This window comes from Pezoporus wallicus, unplaced genomic scaffold (assembly GCF_028554395.1).
Source record: "Pezoporus wallicus isolate ANWC-B61680 ecotype Strahan unplaced genomic scaffold, APGP_CSIRO_Pwel_v1 contig_6714, whole genome shotgun sequence".
Taxonomy (NCBI): Eukaryota; Metazoa; Chordata; class Aves; order Psittaciformes; family Psittacidae; genus Pezoporus; species Pezoporus wallicus.
The window spans coordinates 2,562,553-2,583,564 of NW_026637486.1; the positions used below are offsets into that span (position 1 = coordinate 2,562,553).

The 21,012-nt window shown below is 48.3% G+C and overlaps 1 protein-coding gene across 6 annotated transcripts in view; it reads left to right on the forward strand.

The window, feature by feature from the left end:
• Positions 1-20,288, forward strand: part of RTN4 (reticulon 4) — a 47,900-nt gene extending 27,612 nt beyond the window's left edge. For 4 of the 6 annotated variants that reach the window (XM_057405819.1, XM_057405820.1, XM_057405822.1 and 1 more), the window contains 6 exons: positions 8,761-8,968; positions 11,175-11,313; positions 16,876-16,945; positions 17,569-17,615; positions 18,786-18,844; positions 19,223-20,288. In XM_057405819.1, coding sequence (XP_057261802.1) covers positions 8,761-8,968; positions 11,175-11,313; positions 16,876-16,945; positions 17,569-17,615; positions 18,786-18,844; positions 19,223-19,265 — 566 coding nt within the window. In that variant the 3' untranslated portion in view covers positions 19,266-20,288. Of the gene's footprint in view, positions 1-446; positions 715-4,666; positions 4,827-8,760; positions 8,969-11,174; positions 11,314-16,875; positions 16,946-17,568; positions 17,616-18,785; positions 18,845-19,222 lie in introns of those variants that run through there. The other 2 variants (XM_057405823.1, XM_057405824.1) reach the window with 2 other exon arrangements.
• Positions 20,289-21,012: the final 724 nt, after the last annotated feature.

The following is a 21,012-nucleotide window of genomic DNA, read 5'->3' on the forward strand; positions in this document are numbered from 1 at the left end:
AAATGACTTCTTGTGTTCTTCCCCAGCCTCTTGCTTTTGTTACACGCACAGAAAGGGTCCTGTTCTGTCCTCCTTCAAGCCTTTTTTCTTTAAAGGGAGAGGTGTTACAAAGAGGCCTCTGTTAGCCTTGCAGACAGTCGGGCGTTTGTTTAAGGAAGCAAGGGGAAGACGTGTGTCGAGGAGGTCTGTAACGTGCTTTAACCACTGCTTGAAAAGCAATGTGTTTAAAGCCTGCCCGGTGGCTACTTTTAGCTCCAGTGTGAAAAGCTTCTTAGGGCAGTATTTTTGTTAGCCTGTGCTGAGCCTGTCCATGGCATGGACACCGCAACAACGCAGCGCACGGGTGTTGTGCAGGGAGAAGCCATCTCCCTGCGTGCCGCTTCCCTTCTCCCTCCGCCTCACGTCTCTCCCGGCTCCGTCGGCACGCAGGGAAGCAGCAAATGGCTGCACGGGGCCGGGATTGCATTGGAGCATGAGGAGCCTGGAGAGAGCTCGCACTGCGTCAGTCGTGCTCCACACCCCGTCAGCTGACCGGCCTCCTGCAGCACCAGTGCAGCCGCGCACTGCAGACGCGCAAGCCCATGCTTCCCATCCCGGGCTGTGGATCCCTTCTCCTGCAGCTGCCCTCTTGGAATGCATAATTGATAACCACAGCTGGAGGGTAGAGCCTTTGTGGAGAGATGGACAGCCAGCTGAGCAGCTGGAAGGACAAGGGTATTTCTTTCACCTTTCTTCCCTTTCATTTTGTAACGCTAAAGATGCTGCGGGTTGTGTTTAGCAAATGGGGTTTGTGGCGTGTGTGTGATTGTGAAATGTATCCAAGGGTGGGAGATCTGTGCTGTCTGCAGGGGAAAAAGCTGTAGGTTAAAATGGGTAAATACGAGCGATGCAGAAGGATAAATTATTTATGTAGGTGAAATAGCTTGTGTGACACTGCAGATCTTTTTCAGCCCTACAGAGTGTATCAAAGCAGGGCTTGTTTCCGTACGCACTGCACAAATACCAGCAGAGCCTCAATTTACTTGATGTTCCTTTGAAATTCCTAGATTATTAATGTCTTTACAGGGCTAGCTATTAGCCTGAAAGAATATGGTGCCTGCAGTTCGTGTGGTTTCATTATTTTATGAGGAGAAATCTTATGCGGACTAGAGCGGGGTGGGGATTTTCTGTTTAATACTGGTCAGGTTGTCCCCTCCATCACATTTGCTGTGGATTTTTCATAATTCTGTTGGATTTTAGGTAAAACAGAGTGATATTTTTCAGAACTGGCAGCCATAATAGTGAATTGGTTTAGGTAAATAAGTAGCTAACCTTAAATGAATGTGGTTCTGACCTTTGTTCCTGGAGCCGCCAATGGGAGATGGCGGGTGTAAATCTCTGTGGATCATTATATTAGTGCTCAGTGTGTAAGGGTTTAAGCCTGATTTGAATATGTAATCATTATATTTTATCAGCAAGACAAGCTCTGAAAGATTTTCATCATCTCCAGCTACTTAAGTATCTCTTAAAGGGCCCTGTTGTGCTTGTTACATGTGAAATTTTCCTCTTCTTTTATAGCTATTGATCAAAATCTCTGGTTATTTTCCCCTTGGACAAAATTGCCGGCTGTCTAGAATCCATGGAATGCTCAACCAGAACCTAAATATGCAGGAAAAAAGCCCTGTAGGGGAAAAAAAACTTTATCCCTCTGCAAAACAGTTTCTTAAAATGCTAATCTTTAATGCAAGGGCTGTAAAATACTAGGAAGAAAATATTCTGCAGTGTTTAGCAATAGGGTCTGGATGTGTCACTGGTTTAAACGCTCAGCACTGCTTATGTCAGGCCTGAAATTCCTGGGGTTGGGAAAAAAAAGAGAAGGAAAAAAAAAGGGGTGGGAGGGATGATCAGAAGGATTCTGTAACAGTCTAAAGGGAAGTTTCCTTTGGGTATTCCGGCCCAATTTTCAGGCTGTGTTTTCCAGTCCGAGGGCTGGTGGTGGCCTGTGCCTCGCTGCGACTGAAAGCAGACATTTCTGAGCCTGGAATTAGAGGCTTTGGGAATAATGGAGTCTTTCCTGGTTTAAAATGAATGGATTGCCAGTGATGAGCACGCCTGCATGGTACACACAGGGGGATACACTAAGCAGAGCAAGCCGTCCTAGTACCAGGGGTCTGTGCTCTTGGCTGCTGTGCAAAGTGCGGACCTGACTGGTGTGTCATGGAGCTGTCATCACATGAACAAAGCAAACCTAAACCGGTCCTTTGTACATACGTTGTGCTGGTAAAACTGCTTCAAGCAGTTTTCAGTTCCTCTTTCCTCACTTTGTTCTTACATAGTGGTATCCCCTTAGGTGCAGGAAGCTGGTTCAGTCCCTCCAACAAGTCCCTGCTGCTTTAGGGTTAATTATCATTTCACCTGCAGAGGTAGGGTCTAAAAGCAAATGGAAGCAGAGCAAAGAGAAGCTGGTTTTCTGGGGAAGCAGAAGAGCCTGGTTCTTCTTTTGCAACTGCTCTTGCAGCCTGGTTTGCTGTGGTTTGTGGTAGCATTTGTTTGTAACGAGACGAAAATGCCGTGTTTCATGTGTAGTTCCTTCGTTAGGTCAGGCTCCAGTGGCATGGAAGATGATGGGTAAAGTTCAGGGACTGATTACACTGTTCAGCTCACCCCAAAATAAATATAGAAGCAAATATTGCAACATGCTCCTTCACATGCTAAAAAATAACCTTCAAAAATGTTGTGATCAAATCTAAAGCCAGAGAAGAGCCAAAAGGATGGCTCCTAGTTAGACCTTCCAGCTAAAGCACCACTTTCTAATTGCTATAACCCTAAACCTGGTTTTGCTATGTGCTGACAGCCACAGTATCTGAGGAACCAGCATAATGAAAGGGGTACAACCTGTGGTATTAATACCTGTTATTTGATCTATTGATCATGTAGACAGGCAGGATGAAATAGGTTTACCCTGGGATGACATGGCTTTTATTTGTAGCATTTTTAAAGACAGGTCTCCATGGATAAATTGGGACCAAAATGCGTCTTTTATTTATTCACTATTTCAATGAATTGTCAGGTCTTAATGGGTGAATAATGCTAATGGCAGGGTGAACAGCACAGCTGTGCACCCAGGCTATCCCAGGATGGCTATTACGTATATTAATGTGCTGAAAATCTATCTGAATTCTGGTTCAGATTAGTTAAATAGAGGAAAAGGTTGCATTATCATGAGTAGCCAAGGCTTTGGAATGATTTTCTCTGTTTATGCATTGTGCATACATGCACAGGTGTATGATTTCAGTAGAAATTGAAAGAAAAATACTGTTTTGGCTTACTGGTAATTTATTGTTATTTATAGGTACATCAGTGTATTGATATATAGGTAGTATTTGTATCTGGGGGAGAGAATCTGGTAGTGTGGGACTTTGTTTTCATCCTAGCATGTCCTTGGGAAATCTGTATCACTTTTCCTTGCCGTGGACCGCGGGGCAGAATGTGCTAGCTCTGGAACGTGCACGATGCAGACTTGTTTTCTGGCCCTTGGGCTGCGGTTAGACCAGCCCATCATTCCCACTGGCCGTGCCACCCCTGTGGAACATCTGTCCCGAGGACAGGGAGGGCTCTGTTGGTTGAAGGCAGCTCCGTGTGCATGGCACCACGTGCGGTCGTGCTACAGCCACCCGGGTTCACCAGGCTGGGATTGTTCTGTTGTTAGTGACTGGCAGCGAGGCACTGAACTGGCTCCCAGCGTGGCTCATTGGGGTGAAAGGAGGCTGGAATTTTGTGGCTCAGGCTGTGACTGCTCCTGCTTAGGGTGCTCCATCCCTGGCAGTGTCCAAGGTCAGGTTGGATGAGGCTTGGAGCAAGCTGCTCTAGTGGAAGGTGTCCCTGCCTATGGCAGGGCTTGGAACTGGATGAGCTTTAAGGTCCCTTCCAACCCAAACCATTCTATGAGTCTGTGACAACTGTGATTTTTAAATGGTTGTTCTGAGTAAGGAAGCTTGAAAATGTGGGAAATCTGGGAAATGTCAGGCCCCAGCATTCTAATAGTGTTTGTGCTTCACAGACTGACCACTTGATGGGTTGGTGGCTTCTCTGTGGGGTTGGCTTGGTCTGGTTGGTCTGAATCGGGCTGGGCCAGGCTTTGAAAGTGAATCTGCAAGCTTCAGCTCTTGCCTGGTAGATAATCTGTGTAAAAGATCAGTGGAAGCACTGGACATCACTGTCAGGTGTAAACAGGGAGGGTTTTTGGTGTAAACTGCTAGATACTGTGCATGTGGGCATCGCCGCAGGTGTAAACAGGAAGTTTATTTAATGTGAAGTGCCAAACGGAGATCAGCAGGGATTTGTGCTTGGGTGCTGGTTTATCAATAAGCCTCCACTGTACTGCGGTGACAGTTGTGACTGCGCGCTTTACAGTGTGAAAGCTGCCCTTTCTCACCACTCCTGTGTTAGCACAGTGCGGCCGTTGTTAAACCCACCCAGAGCAGCCCCTTTCTTGTGCTTCCGCGCTCTCTTTATTCGCAGAACATCGATTCCTCCCTACCTTCCACCCCACAGAGAGGTTCTCGCCGAGCAGCGATCGTTCCCCAGGCGCAAACCTCCCCGTACTGCAGTCACCCTCGCAAGCAGCCTCCCTATGGGGCTGAGCTCCCCATGGCCGTGCCCTGCGTGCGGGTGAAGCCGCGCTGACGGCTGCGTGTGCGGCCGCGGCGCCATTGGCGGGGTCCGGGCTTGGCTGCGGTTGCGTAGAGGCACCGACCTCTGCGTGCCCTGCAGGAAGTGGAACGGCGCGGGGAGACGCTGGGCACGGGCTGCTGCATGCAGGCTGCTCAAGATGGAGGCCAGAATGGGTCAGTCCCTTTTCCTTGCTTTTCGCTAGCCGCTGCCGGCGGAACTCGCTTTGGGTCTCGAGCCTTTCAATCCCCGCCTCAATACGAGCGAGGGGCGCTTGGTTCCGCTCTTTAGAAAGAGCGTTCTCAGGTTAAATGGATGGAGCCACTTGTTGTCATTTTGTCACAACGGGGGCTGTGCGGCGTTAACTGTGGAATAGAGAGAAAAGGCTTTAAAATGCAACTAATGCAGCGGTAAAGCTGTGGCGGCACTCGCTTTAAAGGCAAAATGTAACGGGATGAGTTGTGCATGTAAGGCACGGATGCTAGCAGAGCTATTTTTAGACGTGCCAAGTGACAGTTCGTGCTTACCAAATGTAGGCAGCTGTTCCTGCTTTAGAATAGGCCAGGGGTACTTGCTTGAAATGTGGGAGATTGTAGTTCGGGGGTATAAAATGAAGGTTAAAGCGGTTTCCAGGAGGAAGGAGGCTGCTTGGCACCAGTTCCTCAGAGTTGGGGTGTGGGGGGGGTGTTTTTGTGCTGTGCTGTGTTTAATCTGCTGTGAATATCTTGCATTTAAAGCCAGAAAGCTGCTCCTGGTAATGCGTTTAACTCTCCATTTTCCTTTAGAAAGAAATGCAGATACGTGCTTCCGATCGATCGGGGTTTATAAATCACTTCCATCATTTATAAATCATTTTCATTGCTCTCTTTAAAACTGCACCTCGCTTTTTCAGTGTCTTGTAGCTGACTTTCCCGTGGAGGAATTCACAATGAAACCAGATCTGGGTGTCGTTACGCTGGGGCTGGTATGGTGCCGAGAGGAGACACTGAGAAGTGCTGTGTGTGCAGTTTAACTGTGGTCTGGGGGCTCCCAGCTCGGGGGTTTTCTTGCTGTTGACTTGAGACCAGCAGGCTGAGGATGGGGCACTGGAGGCCATTTGTGGGTGCTTTAATTGCAGCCATTTACCTTGATTTCTCCTATCTTGGGAACCAGGATACAGGTGAATGACTCTTTACCTTCCTTACACCTGGGTGCAGGTACAATGCTTCCTGCTTGTAGCAAGTGAGTTCTTGTGTGAAGCAATCAGAACCTCAGAGCAGTGGAGGGGCTGCGAAACTGTGTTAGAGAGGAGGGAGTTATCTCCGTTATCCAACTAAAGCTGCCTGCAAACGGAGAGGAGAGGGGCTCATGCCTGGCATGTCACACGATACAGGAGCAGCACCCAAATATCACCGTATGGATGCTCAAATTGCACATTTGAAACTAAATATAGCTTCAGGATTTGCAGCAAATACTTGGGGAAGAAATGAGGTTTTCAAAGCTTTTTTGCATGATTTAGGAGCATGAAATCCACTCATTTATACTTTTTTTTTTTTTTTTTTTGCAGTACTGGTTCTGACACCCCCCCTTCAGTGTTAGGGGTACTTGCTGCTCAATTTAGGTTTAGAGTTTACAGCAATTTTTAGGTCAAGCTCACAGTTTGGTTCATAAGCTTCTTTTATCTGCTAAACTTGCTTCATTAAGGTGCACAATAACACTACCAGGCACTTAGGTGGTTAGAAGCAAAGCCAAAGAAACCAAATCAAATGTTACATTTAGGGATTATAGCCCATCCAAAAGGAATGTTGCAATTGCTTGAGTTTTGTTTTTTATTTGATTATTACAAATTAAAGACAAGTTTTCTTGCTTAGAGCTTCATTGGTTTGACAGTGAGAACAGCAGCTCTGTAACATGATGACACCCAGCAGGATAACAGGTCAGCAGGGTGCACGGGTGGGTTGGGCCTGTGTGACAAGGACTTTAGATGGGTGCTGGTGGAGCAGGGGTGTCACCTCCTTCAGCTGGCTGCTCTATCTCTCACCCCATATGTTGGTGGAGTCACATGGGGGAACCACAGCCAGCATCTGATCTGGCTGCTGCTTTGTTTGTATTCTGCTTTCTGGGGGCAGCAGTTGTCAGCAGGAGGCAGAAAACCAGGCAAGCAGTGGGGCTGAGGGTGGTGGTGGAGGGCTGGGGCTTGCTTCTCCCACTGCAGTTCTGCTTTGGGAGAAAGAAAGGAGAATTGGGGAGGGGTGAAATACCATAAGGGCCATGGGTTATGAGAAGAACAGTTTAATAATTGAATTAAAGTGAAATCTAATAACAATTGTAATGAAAAGGAGATAAAAAGAGAGAGGACTAAAACCCAAGACAGTCAAGTGATGTACAGCACAGTTGTTCACCATCCAATGACTGATGCCCAACCCAAGCGCTGATCCACAGCTCCCAGCCAAGTCCCCCAGTTTCTGTACTGGGCATGACATGCTGTGGTATGGAATACCCCTTTGGCCAGTCCAGGTCAGGTGTCCTGTCTCTGCTTCCTCCCAGCTTCTTGTGCCCTTCCGCACTGGCAAAGCATGAGATTGAAACGTCCTTAATCAGGGTAAGCAACAGCTAGAACATCAGTGGGTATCAGCGTTATCCTCATCCTAAATCCAGGCAGCACTGTGCCAGCTACGAGGAGGAAAACTGACTCCATCCCAGCCAAAACCAGGACAATATGAAAATAGCAGCTTTAAGTTTCTGACCAGGCTCTTGTCTTCCCAGCGCCTGCTGCTCAGTACATTTTCCCTAAGGAAATCATTAGGAAAGGACTCCAGCTTCTGAAACACTGTGAAATTGCACCACAGCCCCAGTGGCGTTTTCACATTGTACCTACAAAAGGGATTGTGCAGACTTTGCCCTACAGAGGCTACTGAGTATTTAATGCTGGTGCATTACCACGTTTTCATCCTGTAAGCAATAATAGATCCATTTCATTTTCTGATGCAGTCATTCAGAGTGAGAATGTGTTCTGAACTGTGATGTGCTACTTGACAGTTGACTTTGGTGGTGTTTAGGGCGAGATGGGATTACTAACCTTGTGGTGCAGCAGTAATTTGATATAATTTATCTTGAGTTCTGTAGCTACCACATTATTGCTGTTCAGAAGCAGTTTTGATGCAGAAGAGGAATTTGTGCTTGTGAGAATCTGGTCAGCTGTGGAAGTAGAAATGATGAAGCAGGAGTTTTTCTCTGTATGTCCCTATGAAGTGTAAAACCAGAAGAGATGCCCCTGCCTACTTCTGTATTGGCAGTGGGGAGGATGTTTGCCAGAGCTCATGAGTTCAGTGGGGTAATTGACCAGATGCAGCAGCACCTCAAGGCAAACAAATATGCAGTGGGTGCATTAAACCATTGCCTATGACCTAGGCAAGGGTGTAGTTTAAACAGTGATGTTAAGAATGGCTCAATATTGTGTGCTCTCGTGGGGGTTGCTTGAGGAAGACGTTAAGCTTGGCTTACAGATGAAGCATTTGGCATTGGAGTGCAGCAGATTTAGCCTGGATGGAAATTGCAGTGAGATTATTCTCTCTTGATGGCTCAGTCTGTCACCCATAATCAACACTCCCATGGGAACGGCTTTGGTCAAAAGGAAACAAAATGAACTGTTAATAGGTTTTGAGCAGTGTCTTTGCCTCTACCAGACTTAAAAGATATAATGGCTTAGAGATCTGTTAGCATCCTGTCATTTGTCCTAACGGGGAATTGCACTCAATCTCAGTGAGTGACCTCCCCAAAAGGCACAAAAATAGAATGAAATGAAGCACAAACTGCCATGGTTCTGGTGCAGAGCGCGGAACAGTAGTCAAAGAGATTAATTCTGGCATTGCTTAAGGGCAGAGTTGTTCTTAAGCTGCAACAATTACGTTTGAGGTGATCCTAATAACAATAATCCCAATAATCTGAAGTCCAGTGCAGAACCAGTGCTAAAATAACCTATTCCTAGTTGTCATTTCAGCTCTGGTGTCACAGTGAGATGGCACTTTCCATTCTTGATGACTCTCAGCAGTCAAGTGAATCGTGTTTTACTGTTTCCATATGGATGCAAAAGGTTTCTTGTTCTAATTTCTTTCCTTCTTCAAATTCTAGTTGTTGACCTCCTTTACTGGCGAGACATTAAGAAGACAGGAGTGGTGTTTGGTGCCAGCTTGTTCCTGCTGCTCTCATTAACAGTGTTCAGCATCGTGAGCGTGACAGCTTACATTGCCTTGGCCCTGCTTTCGGTGACGATCAGCTTTAGGATATACAAGGGAGTTATCCAGGCAATCCAGAAGTCCAGTGAAGGCCACCCGTTCAGGTGAGAGCCTTCCTTTCATTAACAACAAGTGTGCTGTTCTGGGGAGCAGTATTGGTGCTGTTGGGAGCAGGGGATGACAGAGGCTATAATATGTTGCCTAATAATGTACATTATCTGTACTGGAACATGCCCAGCCTGTGACTCTTCCTCTTTCAGTTTTTCTCAGCAGGCAGACACAGTAGTAAAGAAATAGAACTGTGTGCTTGGTACCTGGGATTTCCTTGGGAATGCTGGAGTATCTTAAGTTACATAACCCCCCCCCAAATACTTCAATCTGATGGACTAATAGATGCTTTTTAGAATGGTAGAGGCTTCAGAATGGGAACCAGTGGCAGATGAGCTACAAAATGTAAAGGATTCCCAGGAGATGCAGCGCTTTTTCTATGCAATATATTTAGCAAAACTCAGAGGAAATGCACCAGGGGATCCTTTTATCTTTTGGGGACTTTCCTTTAAAGAGTGCTGTTCAAGTTTGTGGTTTGGGTGTAGCAGCATGGCCGTGTTCTCCATACCCAAGGCTGCCTTCTCCCCAGCAGAATCCAGGTTCATTGAGGCCTGCCCATATCAGAAATCCAGAAACTTGGACTCTGTATTCTGTGGCTTCAGGAATTGAGTCATAGGATTAATTGAGGTCCTTGAAGAGGACCTCAGCTCTTTGCTTTAAGTGATGAGCTAAGCCCTTGTGGCTTCCCACGTGTACCCATCTCTGCAGTGTGGGAATGTGGTACCCGTGGTATTCCTGCTTCCCTGTGGGGAGTACAGCGGTGCCCAGGCTGCATCTGAAGAGAAACAAAAACTTAACTAATGTGTTTAACTGCTAAGAGTGCCTGTTTCCACACCAGCCCTGCCCCACACTGCTCAGACTCACTTCTCTCCCTTCATTAATCAATGAACTGGGTCCACCTCACCGGCCCTTGCACCTTTCCAAAACTCCTGCGTGCCCTCCTCTTTACAGCTCTCCCTGATTTTGTGCTGTTTCCAGTTGTTCTCATTCTCTTCCTCTCATCTTCAGTAAGGCAGAGTGAAGTGTTTCCTTGGATTTACCTCCATTCTCTCTGGGTGTTGTGGTTCATTTACTCAGTGGAAGCCAATCTGTGCCTAAAACCAGCATGGGGCAAAAATCTTGGGGGGGGGGGGGGGGGAAGGAGTATTTGGTTTGGAGCTTAAATCTGATACAGAAATAACATCTGAACATTCAGTATAGCAGTATGAAACTGTATCTTTTGTAAACTTGGGGCTTTGGTTGGTTGCTTGCTTTAACCCCCCCAAGGGCTTGCATGGCTCTCCTTATTCACCCACATGAGGGTGAGTAATTCCCACCTGAAATCCTGCTGGCTCTCTCTACCCAATGGTGCTCTTGGGAACCCAAACAGCATTTCCAGGTTTCCCAGTTCTATCTTAGCAAGAACAAGCAAGACTTGTTTAACCTGTGCTCCTACTGCAGTTTATTTCTAAACCCACTGATTGATATTCATATGAAGCATCCAGACCCACATACCTGATTGCTTCTTACCTGTATACCTTCACCTACGAGGCTGCTCTTACTTGAATTTCGACAGTGAAGAGAGTGTATGAAAGGGGCTTAATTTGTGGTTCAGGTACTGAGTATCTTGCAGATGAGCTGAGAGAAGGGTGTGCAGATTGGAGCCAAGCATGGATAGCAGAATGCAGCCTTGAAACGGCTGCCTGCTGTAGTTACTGTTTGAAGTGTTTGCATTTGCTTTAGGCTCGCTGCAAGGCTGTGCTTGGCTTTGCCTTAATGACAGCCATGGGAGCCTCCAATGTGCATTTTTCAGCTTTCCACCCCAAATCAGAATCCCCCCTAAACAAAAGCTCAGCAACTGCAGTAACTGTAAAATGAGTGCCCTATTACAGATGTGCTGCATTGCTCCTTCTTCCTCCAACAGGCAAATTAGTTAAATTAATCTCTAATTAAAGAATCTAAATTGCTGTGGCCACTGCAACTACAGATAGAAGCCTCAAAATGGTGGAAAGAACACTTCCCCAGATAGAAGCTTTTATCTTTATCTTAAAAGAACTGCTATCACTAACTGTAAGAACTGTTTTTAGCATTCCTTATACAGTGAGGTTTTTCCCTTTATAGAATTCAAGGGAACACATGTTGATGTTATATATATAAAACATATGTTGACACTGCTTGGCAGTACTCCTACAGCGAAGTTTCATAAGCTCTTCTTTCTTGCAGGGCTTACTTGGAGTCTGATATAGCTGTCTCTGAAGAGCTTATTCAGAAGTACAGTAACGTTGTGCTTGGTCACATTAATGGCACAGTCAAAGAGCTGAGACGTCTCTTCCTAGTCGATGACTTAGTTGATTCTCTGAAGGTAAGTTTGCTCCAGCGTAGAAGCAGCAGCCTTGTGTAAATAGGTCCCTTGCTGACCTGGGTTGCAAAGCCCACTAGTCCTCAGGAACGTGGAGGAACAATAGCAGCTTTGGCGCTGTGTAAGTAAATAAGGAGTTTTTGTTGGGGTGTTGGAAGTAATGAGCCTTTTTGTTTGGCAAGTAGAGCTTTCTGTTAGCCACACTGAGCTGAACATCAAGTGCTGCCTGCAGTAACAGTGGATAACTTTAGCTCCACTTCATTTTGCCAGTATAATAACAACCAATGGGAAACTGACATAATCCCTGGCTGCATGTAGCTCAGCCTTACACCTCCTCTTTGGTGCTGAACAGCAGAAATCTGCTGCTTTTAGTCCTGCACATCACTGAAACGGGGTTTGCAAGTTACTCTACCTGAAGTGTGCAGTGCTGCCCAGCAGATACCTTGAATAGCTCCAGGTAACACTTTATTTATTAAAGGTGGCAGAGCAAAATTGACAGTGCATAATAGTGTTAGAATTGGCTGCAAACCCTTCAGTTCTGCTCTGTGAGGATTACATTCCCTCCTTTCAAGCTAATAGTGTTCCTTTGTTTTTCAAACAGTTGTTTCCTTTACCAAGTACAATGTGTTGGCCGTTTCTTTCTCAGTTTGCTTAATCTTCTTGGAAGAAAGTAAATCCCTTACTCAGTGCTTTGTAAAGTCCTTTGAGTTGCTGTAGGGTTGGGGGAAGGGAGAGGAAAAGGGAAGCTTGTAAAGTCTGTGTTGGATCTCAGGATCTTACCCAGAGTTTCTGATCCAGTTTCTCATTATGATCCAACTTAAGCGGAGTTTGTGATGGAAAAGCTGCACCTGATGTGAGTGCAGTGAGTCCTGTCCCTCTGGAGACAGGGGAGATGATGGACGAAGGGATGATTTTGGACAGAGCCTTGGGTGAGATGGTTTAGTGTGAGGTGTCCCTGCCCATGGCAGGGGGGTTGGAAGTGGATGATCTTAAGGTCCTTTCCAACCCAAACCATTCTGTGATTCTATGGTTCTATGGGGCAGTGGGGTTGTTACCTGGGGTCTACTGCTGGTGATAAAGATGCATTTTCTCCAAAGGGAAGAGGAGATGGGAGATGCTAGGCTGGGGTTTGATGTGTTTTGATGGCTAAATAAACCCTCTTGCCACTGCCCATTAGTCTGGGCTGTATGAAGTCTGTGTCTCACAGAACTGAGTACTTGGGATTCATCTCTGCAGCATCTCAAGGCCACAGCCTTGGCCAAAAGAATTACTGTTCCACAGCCAGAATTGCATTTGATAACTAAAACTTGGAGTGGGAGGGAGGGAAGGGACATCCCCTTTGTCTATTGTGGGTTTTTTAAGGGCATTGAGTTTCAGTGTTCAAAGAAAAATTAACTTTGCTGAGTCATGTTTGAGCTGCCTAAACGCCAGCACAGAAACTTGCAGCCACAAGGTTACTTGTGTTTCTTTAATAATTAAGCCCTCTGTGATACGATCCTTCATCTGAGTTATAAGGGTTGTTTAGAGATCCCGATCCCTTGCAGGGAAGGAAAAGGAAGCAGTGGGCAGCCAAGTGCTGCTTCAGTTGACACTGTTTAGAAAACCAGGCCTTGCAGAGGGATTAGGTAGGAAGCAGAATTAATTCCAGCCAGAATGCCTTCGAGGCACTCCAGTCACTTCTAAAACGCTATGGGCTATAGGAAAGATGTGTTTATTCAGCTCAACTGATTCATTTCCCTTCTCTTCTGACATTCAGAACGTTTTATGTATGTTAATGAGTGTAATTTATGGTACCTTATCTGAAACCAGTGAATGTCAGGAGAGTTCATGAGCTCAGGTTACTGATCTGAAGAGCTTGTGCCTGAGGAGGTGATGGAGATGCTGGGGTCTAAGGGAGTACAGCAGCCCTGGTTTAACACAAAATAGAGATGTCTTGGCTCGTGTAGTTTAAACATCCTCACTGTAGAAAGCAGCATGTTTGTGTATAATTAGAGAGCTTTAATGTAGGAGATGTCTGGAGGTCAGGTTATTGTGTGTAATAGTCCTGGCTGTAAAATCCGTCTTGTGAAGGATTTTCTTGCTTTATTAAACAATGCTTCAGACATGGAGGTCTTAAAATGGACTATAAATATTTATGCAGCTCAAAGAAGCTCCTCACAGCTCGGGAGGAGCAATTCCAGAGGAGCCCTTGCCAGGGAGCCCAGGGGAAGCTGCACTTTGTCCTGCTCAACGGCGATGTGCTGCCACAGCCGGTCTGGCACTGGCCATGGTGGCTTTGCCTCTGCTCGGTCGATGCTTTGAGAAGCAGAGCTCCTTGCTGCAACTCTTTTATAGTAAAGAAATTGCTATATGGACATTGCTGGATTTGCCATTAAACTGTGGTGTGCTCTGGGTACTGGGGAGTCATGAGTCATTGGGAAGAGAGAGGCAAAGCCTCGCTGCAGGCCCATCAGATACACTGGGGTTTTACTGGTGTGTGGGTCATCCCAGTGCTCAGGCTGAGCTTGGGTCTGGGCTTTCCCTTGGTCCTGAGCGTGTGGGAAGAGCAGCATTATCTCTGTAGGTCAGTCCTGGGTTGCCTTCTGCTTTCTTTTTCATCTGGAGCTTTAAGTGCTTAGATGGGTCCCAGGTAACCCCTTCTGCACTTGAGAGGCTGAGTCGTCTCCTTTCTAAGGAGAACAAAAACCAGAGGCCAGTGTGTATATGTGGGATTGAGGTCAGCTCCACTTAATCCCAGAGCAGTGTTTTAACTGACAAAGTGTGCGAAGGGAAGAGGAGGAGCTGTGGGAGGAGGGTCTGAGGTTTCAGCTGCACTTCATTTGCTTTGGTAGCCCTGGTGTCTCATACTGATGTGCTAGAGGAAGTTGGTCTCGTTGGGTTTAGGGTTCCTACTCCCACCCAGTATGAATAAGTGAAGGGGATTACAAACTGCACGTGCAGTTGGTAGAGCCCAATGCTGGTCAGGACAGACTCTGGGAGGAGCAAAGCCTGTGCCAGCCAAACATTAACTCCTGGATTTTGATCTTCTTTGGGCCATAAAATCAGTGCTCACTGAATAGGATTGGGTAGCGCTGATAAAGGTTGGACTTTGGGATTGAGTCAAGCTGTTACCTTCTGCTTGCATGAGCTTGCATTTTCTGCCTCGGTCATAGTCTTCAGCAGCGTTACTCAGTGCTCACCTGGCCAGGTGGTGCCCACGAGAGGAGGTGATCGAATCACAGATTCAACCAGGCTGGAAAAGCCCTTCAAGCTCATCCAGTCCAACCGTTCCCCAGCACTGCCAAGGCCACCACTAACCCATGGCACTGAGGCCTCGTCTCCATGGGGTGTGAACCCTTGCAGGGACGGTGACTGCAGCCCTGCCCTGGGCAGCCTGTTCCAATGCCTGAGCACCCTCTGGGGCAGGAATTGTTCCTCAGCTCCATCTAAACCTGCCCTGGTGCAGCTTGAGGCCGGTTCCTCTTGTCCCATCCCTTGTTCCTTGGGAGCAGAGCCCAGCCCCTCCTGGCTCCATCCTCCTGTCAGGCAGTTGTAGGGAGCCATCAGGTCCCCCCTGAGCCTCCTCTTCTCCACACTGTTAGGTGGCTGGCTGGCAGGATGTGTGTGCTTGAAGCTGGCACCTACACTTCACTGCATGCAAAGCCTGCAGGAAAAATCAGCCTGAATGACCACGGAGCTGGGGGTACTTTTGCTGCATTAGAAGTTAACTTCCCTCCCTTGGCTGGGCAGGAGGATGTGCTGCGTGTCCAGGCTTGCTGTGCAAGGAGAGCATTTGCTCTGTTGAAGTCCCTTGTGCAGAGGCTGGCAGGCAGTGCTCGCCCTGGCACTGCAGAGCAGAACTGGGCCAAGGTTTGAATGAATCATGAGGGAGGCTGGAGCAATGAGCTGTGTTTGGCTTGGTCACCCTGCCAGAGTCCTTCAGTCCATGGCAACACCAGCCTTGCCTGAGGGGTGACTGTACCGGGGGTGCCTGTGTCACACCGAGGAGGAACCCAGAGATAAGAAGTGCATGGCTCGCAGTTAATGCTCCTGAGGTTTGAATGGGATCAGCTACTTTGAACAAAGCTCTTGCAGTAACTTCAGTTTGCTACAGGGGTCCCACAGTTAAGCTTGTGTTGATTGTCATGCCCTTATCTTGCTGTTGGCACTTGGTTTTGTTTGGTTTGGATACTTTACATCTTACGATAAGCTAAAACTGGATGTTTGGATACGTAACTTCAGGGTGACTCAGCTGCAGGGCAGATCCTTACCCACTCCCACAAGCCTTCAGCATGCAGCTTTTTCTTCCCAGTCCTTCATACCCATCTTCTCCTCACTCTCATCTCCTGCTCACCAGAGTGCTTCACCTTCAGTCATTAGAATCATAGAATGGGTTGGGTTGGAAGGGACCTTAAAGCTCACCCAGTTCCAACCCCTACCACGGGCAGGGACACCTTCCACTGCCTGTTCAGTGTCTTGCACACGAACCAAGCCCATGTGCTCAGGAGATGAAAGGGCCGGGGTCTCTGCACAAGCAAAACGCGATGCCGTGCTTAGCCGGAGCCAGGCCCTGGTCCATGCTCTGTTTGTGGCAGCCAGCCCCTGGCTGCTGCTCAGCTCCTCGTGGGCCCTGCAACACTAGAAGAACCAGGCTGCTTTTCCTTGGGGAGGAACCCTGCACAGAAATAGCACCAGCTGCCTCCCCCCGTATAGGTCAGAGGTGTGCTGGGGACACGCTCCACCCGGCTGAGCGCGGGGCCCCAAAGCCCCCTTCTTTGTGCAGGGTGAGCAGAGGAGCTGTGTGAGTGCAGTCAGTGGGTGCTGGGGTAAGAACAGGGACTGGGTGTGAGCTGGGCTGGGGGTGAAGGAGCAGTTGCAGCAGCGAGGGGGTTTGGGTGGCTGTGAACAGAGCTTGCTTCTGAGCTTGCTTCCAGCTTGGAGCCAGCTTCCATTGCCTGGCGCTGTTGACTCCTCTCTGAAGTTGTGGCATCCAAAGCTCCTGGTTTTTAAAGGGAAAAGCCAATCAACGCAGCCTTGCCGTGTACCTCCAGAGAGGTTTTAGTCCCAGGGTGACAGAACCCTGCCTGCCCTGGTCAGTGCTCACTGAGAGCTCTGCTGAGCCAAAGTGTGACTGATCGTTGGTACCAAGCCTGGGTGCGCTCGGATCCTGCTGTGCTGCCACCCCAGCAGCTGAGCGGCTTCCTGGCTCTGTCACACAGCAGCCCTCAGACCTGTCACTTCCTTGTCTTGTGCCATCTCTCTGGAGGGTGGGAGGTAGGAGCTGTGTTTGCCCATTGCTGTTTAACGTGGGTTTGAAAGCACTGGATGATGCAGAGGGCATGGAGCAGCCACCAAGAGCTCACAGCTTGTGGTCACTGCAGACTGGGGCTGAATTCAGCCCATGACCCGGACCTCATATCCCGTTAGTGAGCCCTTCAGCCATCTAGTTGCTCCTCTCTCTTTACATGAGACATGCAAGGGTGAAGGGGTTTGGGGTGGTTCAGTTCTCTGTGTGTGGTTAAAGCTCTCAGCACTTGTAGTGGCAAGGCCTTGGGCTGACACATGCTGTTTCTCTTTCCTTTCCAGTTTGCAGTGTTGATGTGGGTGTTCACTTATGTTGGTGCCTTGTTTAATGGTCTGACATTGCTGATTCTGGGTAAGTGTTTGAAACCATGCTCAATACGGAATAACCAGGGGAAGCACTGAGGTCTGCTGGATACCAGGGGGCTGTTCCTGTGTTCTGGAGCACGTAGCGGGATGCGGTAGCTCCGTGTCCTTTCTCTGGGACGTTGATAACACTGGAACAGGTCATTTTGAACCGTGCTGTTCAAAAACCAGCAAGCTGAGCAATTCAGACTTGTATCATTTGAAAGCACCTTCTGTTGTGCTCACCCCTGTTGGGGTTAGCCTGGGGCTCTGGAGGAGGTACCGGCTGCCTCTGGCCATGTCCTACCCCAAGCAGTTTTGTTCCTTGTATCCCAGAGCAGAGCTTCAGGTGTTGGAACCCACCTGGCCCTGGCCGAAGCTGAGGCATCCCCTTTGAAGAACGTGTGTAACCCACAGTGACCAGCCTTAGGGTGCTGCAGTTGAGACCTGGAGACCAGCCCAGCCTCTGCTTCATGGGGTTACTGAAATTAGCAGCCAGCAGTTGCTGCATGTGGCTTGGTTATTTCTTGTACCTTTTGGGAGGCAGAGTCAAGGTGTGGAAGGCAGGGTTTGTGTTACCTGAGCACCCTCCCTTCTGTCAACACTTAACACCTCTGCTGTGCTCTCTTCCAGCTTTGATCTCGCTCTTCAGTGTTCCTGTTATTTATGAGAGACATCAGGTGAGTGTTTGATGTGAATCACAAAACTGGCTCCGTGGAAGCAGCGCCGCAAGCGAACGCACCCAGAGCTCACCTCAATCTGCTAAAATCCTGAAAGCCTTTCAAAGGCCTTGAGCCAGGAGGCAGTGCCACGTTCCCTTTGGAGCCCAGGCTGTGTGCGGTTCCCCTCCTGCTCTCTTCAGTGGTAGCATGGGAAAGCTTCCCCAGGAAACAGTTAGGACAAAGGCCCGATTAACCTGGAGGCCTCCTCTGCCCTCATCCAGCTTGGGGCAGGACCAAAGCGGCAGCACAGTGCGTTAATCCTGATGGAAGCACGTTTCTGCAGGACCCTGTGGAGCTGACGGTCAGGGTTCACGAGGCCCTGTGGAATCTGTACCCCTGGCAGAAACGGGAGGTGGGAGACGCTTGGCTCAGTCCAGAGCTTCTCCTGCGGGGAGACAAATGTGAAGGGAAGAGACGAGAAGGAGCCGAAGGTGTTCGGTTGAGTTCAGCTCCAGGCGGGCTGGAGCAGGGGTGCCTGCCGCAGGTCACAGCGCAGGAGGGGGCAGCCAGCCCCGGCTTAGCAGTTCCTTCTCCTCTTTCACAAACAAGGCTGCTCGGGGCAGGGGGGTGGGACCTGGGACGTGGGGAGGGAGCAGAAAGGCTCGGAGCAGATGGTGGAGCCTCATGGGCTCCTCTCCGAGCTCCGAGGAGGGAGCAGGGTGCTCTGCAGGGACAGGAGGAGGAGGGACGAGTTGTGTGGCTTAACCCGGGCTCTGCAATCCTCTTGAGGGGCTGAAGCTGCTCGCCGAGGGCATAAGCTGGTTACCAGGCCCCGGCCCCCCTAAGCCGCTTCCCTTCCCTGTGCTGCCCAGAGGCACCGAGGGCCCGGGCTGGTTGTGCACCCTCGTGTTGGCCTTGAGCTGAGGCGGGGAACCACAAGTGGCTGCTCCAGAAGCCAGAGGTGGGTTTATGTGGGCTCCTGCCCGCTGCTCCCTGCTGCTCCGGGGCAGACACTGCTGTGTGCTGTGGCTGAAGCCATGGGCGCTAACCTGGGACACATGGGTGAGCCCCTTCCTGCCTTCCTTACGTTACAGTCCGTCTCCTGTGTGAAGCACGTGTTGTGTGCTGGGATTCTGCAGCACAGTGAGTGTAAGAGCTGCTGGTAACATCAGTCATCTTCCGTTTCAGGCCCAAATTGACCATTATTTGGGACTCGTCAACAAGAATGTCAAAGATGCCATGGCTAAGTGAGTAAACTTGCACTTTATAAATAGCATTTATTGTTCTCGGTACCTGTGGCATTCCTGTATGTAACAAATGCATTATGTGCACTGGTCCTAGGAGGAAAAAGTCCTCTGTTTAAATTTGGAATGGTTACAAAATCAGCTCTGCTCTCGCTGAGTTAATCCTGTGTGACTTCTACCAGCAATCTGTGTCTTTCAACCCATCAGTGAAACCCGGGCCCTCAGCAGTTGCAGCTGAGGAGGGAATGGAGAATTGAGCGGTTGCATTGGGTTGTGCGTTGCTGTGATCATTCTCTTGCCATGCTGCTGCTTTACGGCTCTGTGTTTTACACCTCCTGCTTCTTGTTCATTACTCAAATGCTGTTCTGTTCCCTCTTGCAGGATCCAAGCAAAGATCCCTGGGTTGAAGCGCAAAACTGAGTAAAAAGCCTGAAGCAGCGTGCCGATAGGAAGTTCATCTTTTAAGGGGGAAAAAAAACTACTCATTTGGATTGACACGGGGAGGGTCAGGGAATAGCGAACCCCTTGACATTGCAGTGCAATTTCACAGATCTTTATTTTTTAGCAACGCAGTGTTTGAGGAAAACAAAAATAACTGTTTTGACTGCCATGTGTTTTCATCATCCTAAGTATCGTTAAGCTGCTATGTATGGATCTAACCTAATCATCTTCCTCTATCCTGTGTGCAGCAGCACTGGCTAACCCAAGAGTTGAAAGCTGTACATTTTGCTTCGTCAGCGGTAGTCCCTGCGGCGTTCCCGGCTGGGGCGGGTGGAGCGGAGGCACTGCAGTGTGTGCACGGTGTATGGTCTGTGTAGGTTGATGCCCATTTTCTAAACTGAGATGTTTTAGAAGAATTATACCATTTGAGCAAGTTTTGAAAGCAAATCTTGCCTTTTTGGTATGAGTATAGCTGTATTGTGATTTTACTGTTTTATCAATTGCCAATATATATATATATATATATATGTGTTTCACAAAGCTTAGATCTTTCAGCTGCTCCACAGTGCTTTGTACTTCAGAGAATTGACTGGTGGCTGGACTAGCTCTGCAGCACACAAGCTTGGACCCCAAACTGTCTGTGTAAACACTAGCATCTGGTTAAAACAAGCAGCGAGAGGGGGATGAAGGAAGGAACCTCCACATACACCTAAAGCAAGAGACAAGCATACACTTTGTGACACAAACGTACAGTAGTTGATTCTGATCTCTCAAACTCTCATAATCTGTGGACCGAGTATCTAATGCTGCAAATGTTGTTGGGAACCCTAAAACCTTGTTATGCAAGAAATAAGGGAGAATTCCTCCACTTGCAGGTTAAGCTGTATTGAACCAAGTCTGTGGAATGCATTGTGAAATGTAAAAAAAAAAAAACCACCCAACAAAAAGGCAAAAAAAAACCCCAACCAACCCAAACCCCAAGTATCAATAAAGCTTCTAGACAGAACCTGGTGGCATTTTGCTTTCTTGAGGCAAATTGAAACTCTTTGTGTTTATTTTGTTGAAGCTCATGGTGATTCAGTATCCGTTGTACATGGTGGTGGCCACAGTCTGTCAGACGTAGGCGGTGTGAGTCGATGGCTTCTCTCAGTACCTGTTCTTCCCATCCGTGCAGGGTGAAGCAGTTTGGTCAGTTCCAGAGCTCTCATTCCCCGTGGCTCCAGTGGGTGTGTGGTTCTTGTCACCCAGGCTCTTTGGCTGTGGCTCTGGTTGTTGCTGCCACTTAAGCGGTGTGAGTTGGGTGTTGAAAACAGTGAAAGGGGCATTTCAGACTCAGCCAAGTGAACGTGCCTGGTTTGCTTTAGAGACAGTTGATGCGTGATGCTGTAGTCTGCGTGGGGGAGGACATTGGCAAGCAAAAGTCCTAGGGATCTTTCCAGATCAATTTGTTGGATCCGATTTAAGAGCTGGACCCTGGAAACTTGTACCCAGATTTCTTTGGGACACGGATTTGTAAGTAATGGCATCCTGACCATTAGAAAATCAATCCATGTGCTAGGACTTGAGTTTACAGTATTGGACGTGGTGACTTCTGAACCTTTTGTATGTAAAGCCAGACCCTAGAAACACACAAATGTGTTTCCTGGCAGACGCTACTGCTTTAAGCTGCTTTTCACATCACCATTGATTAATTCGCTCTGGTTCTATCTGGGATACAATCCATGCAGAAG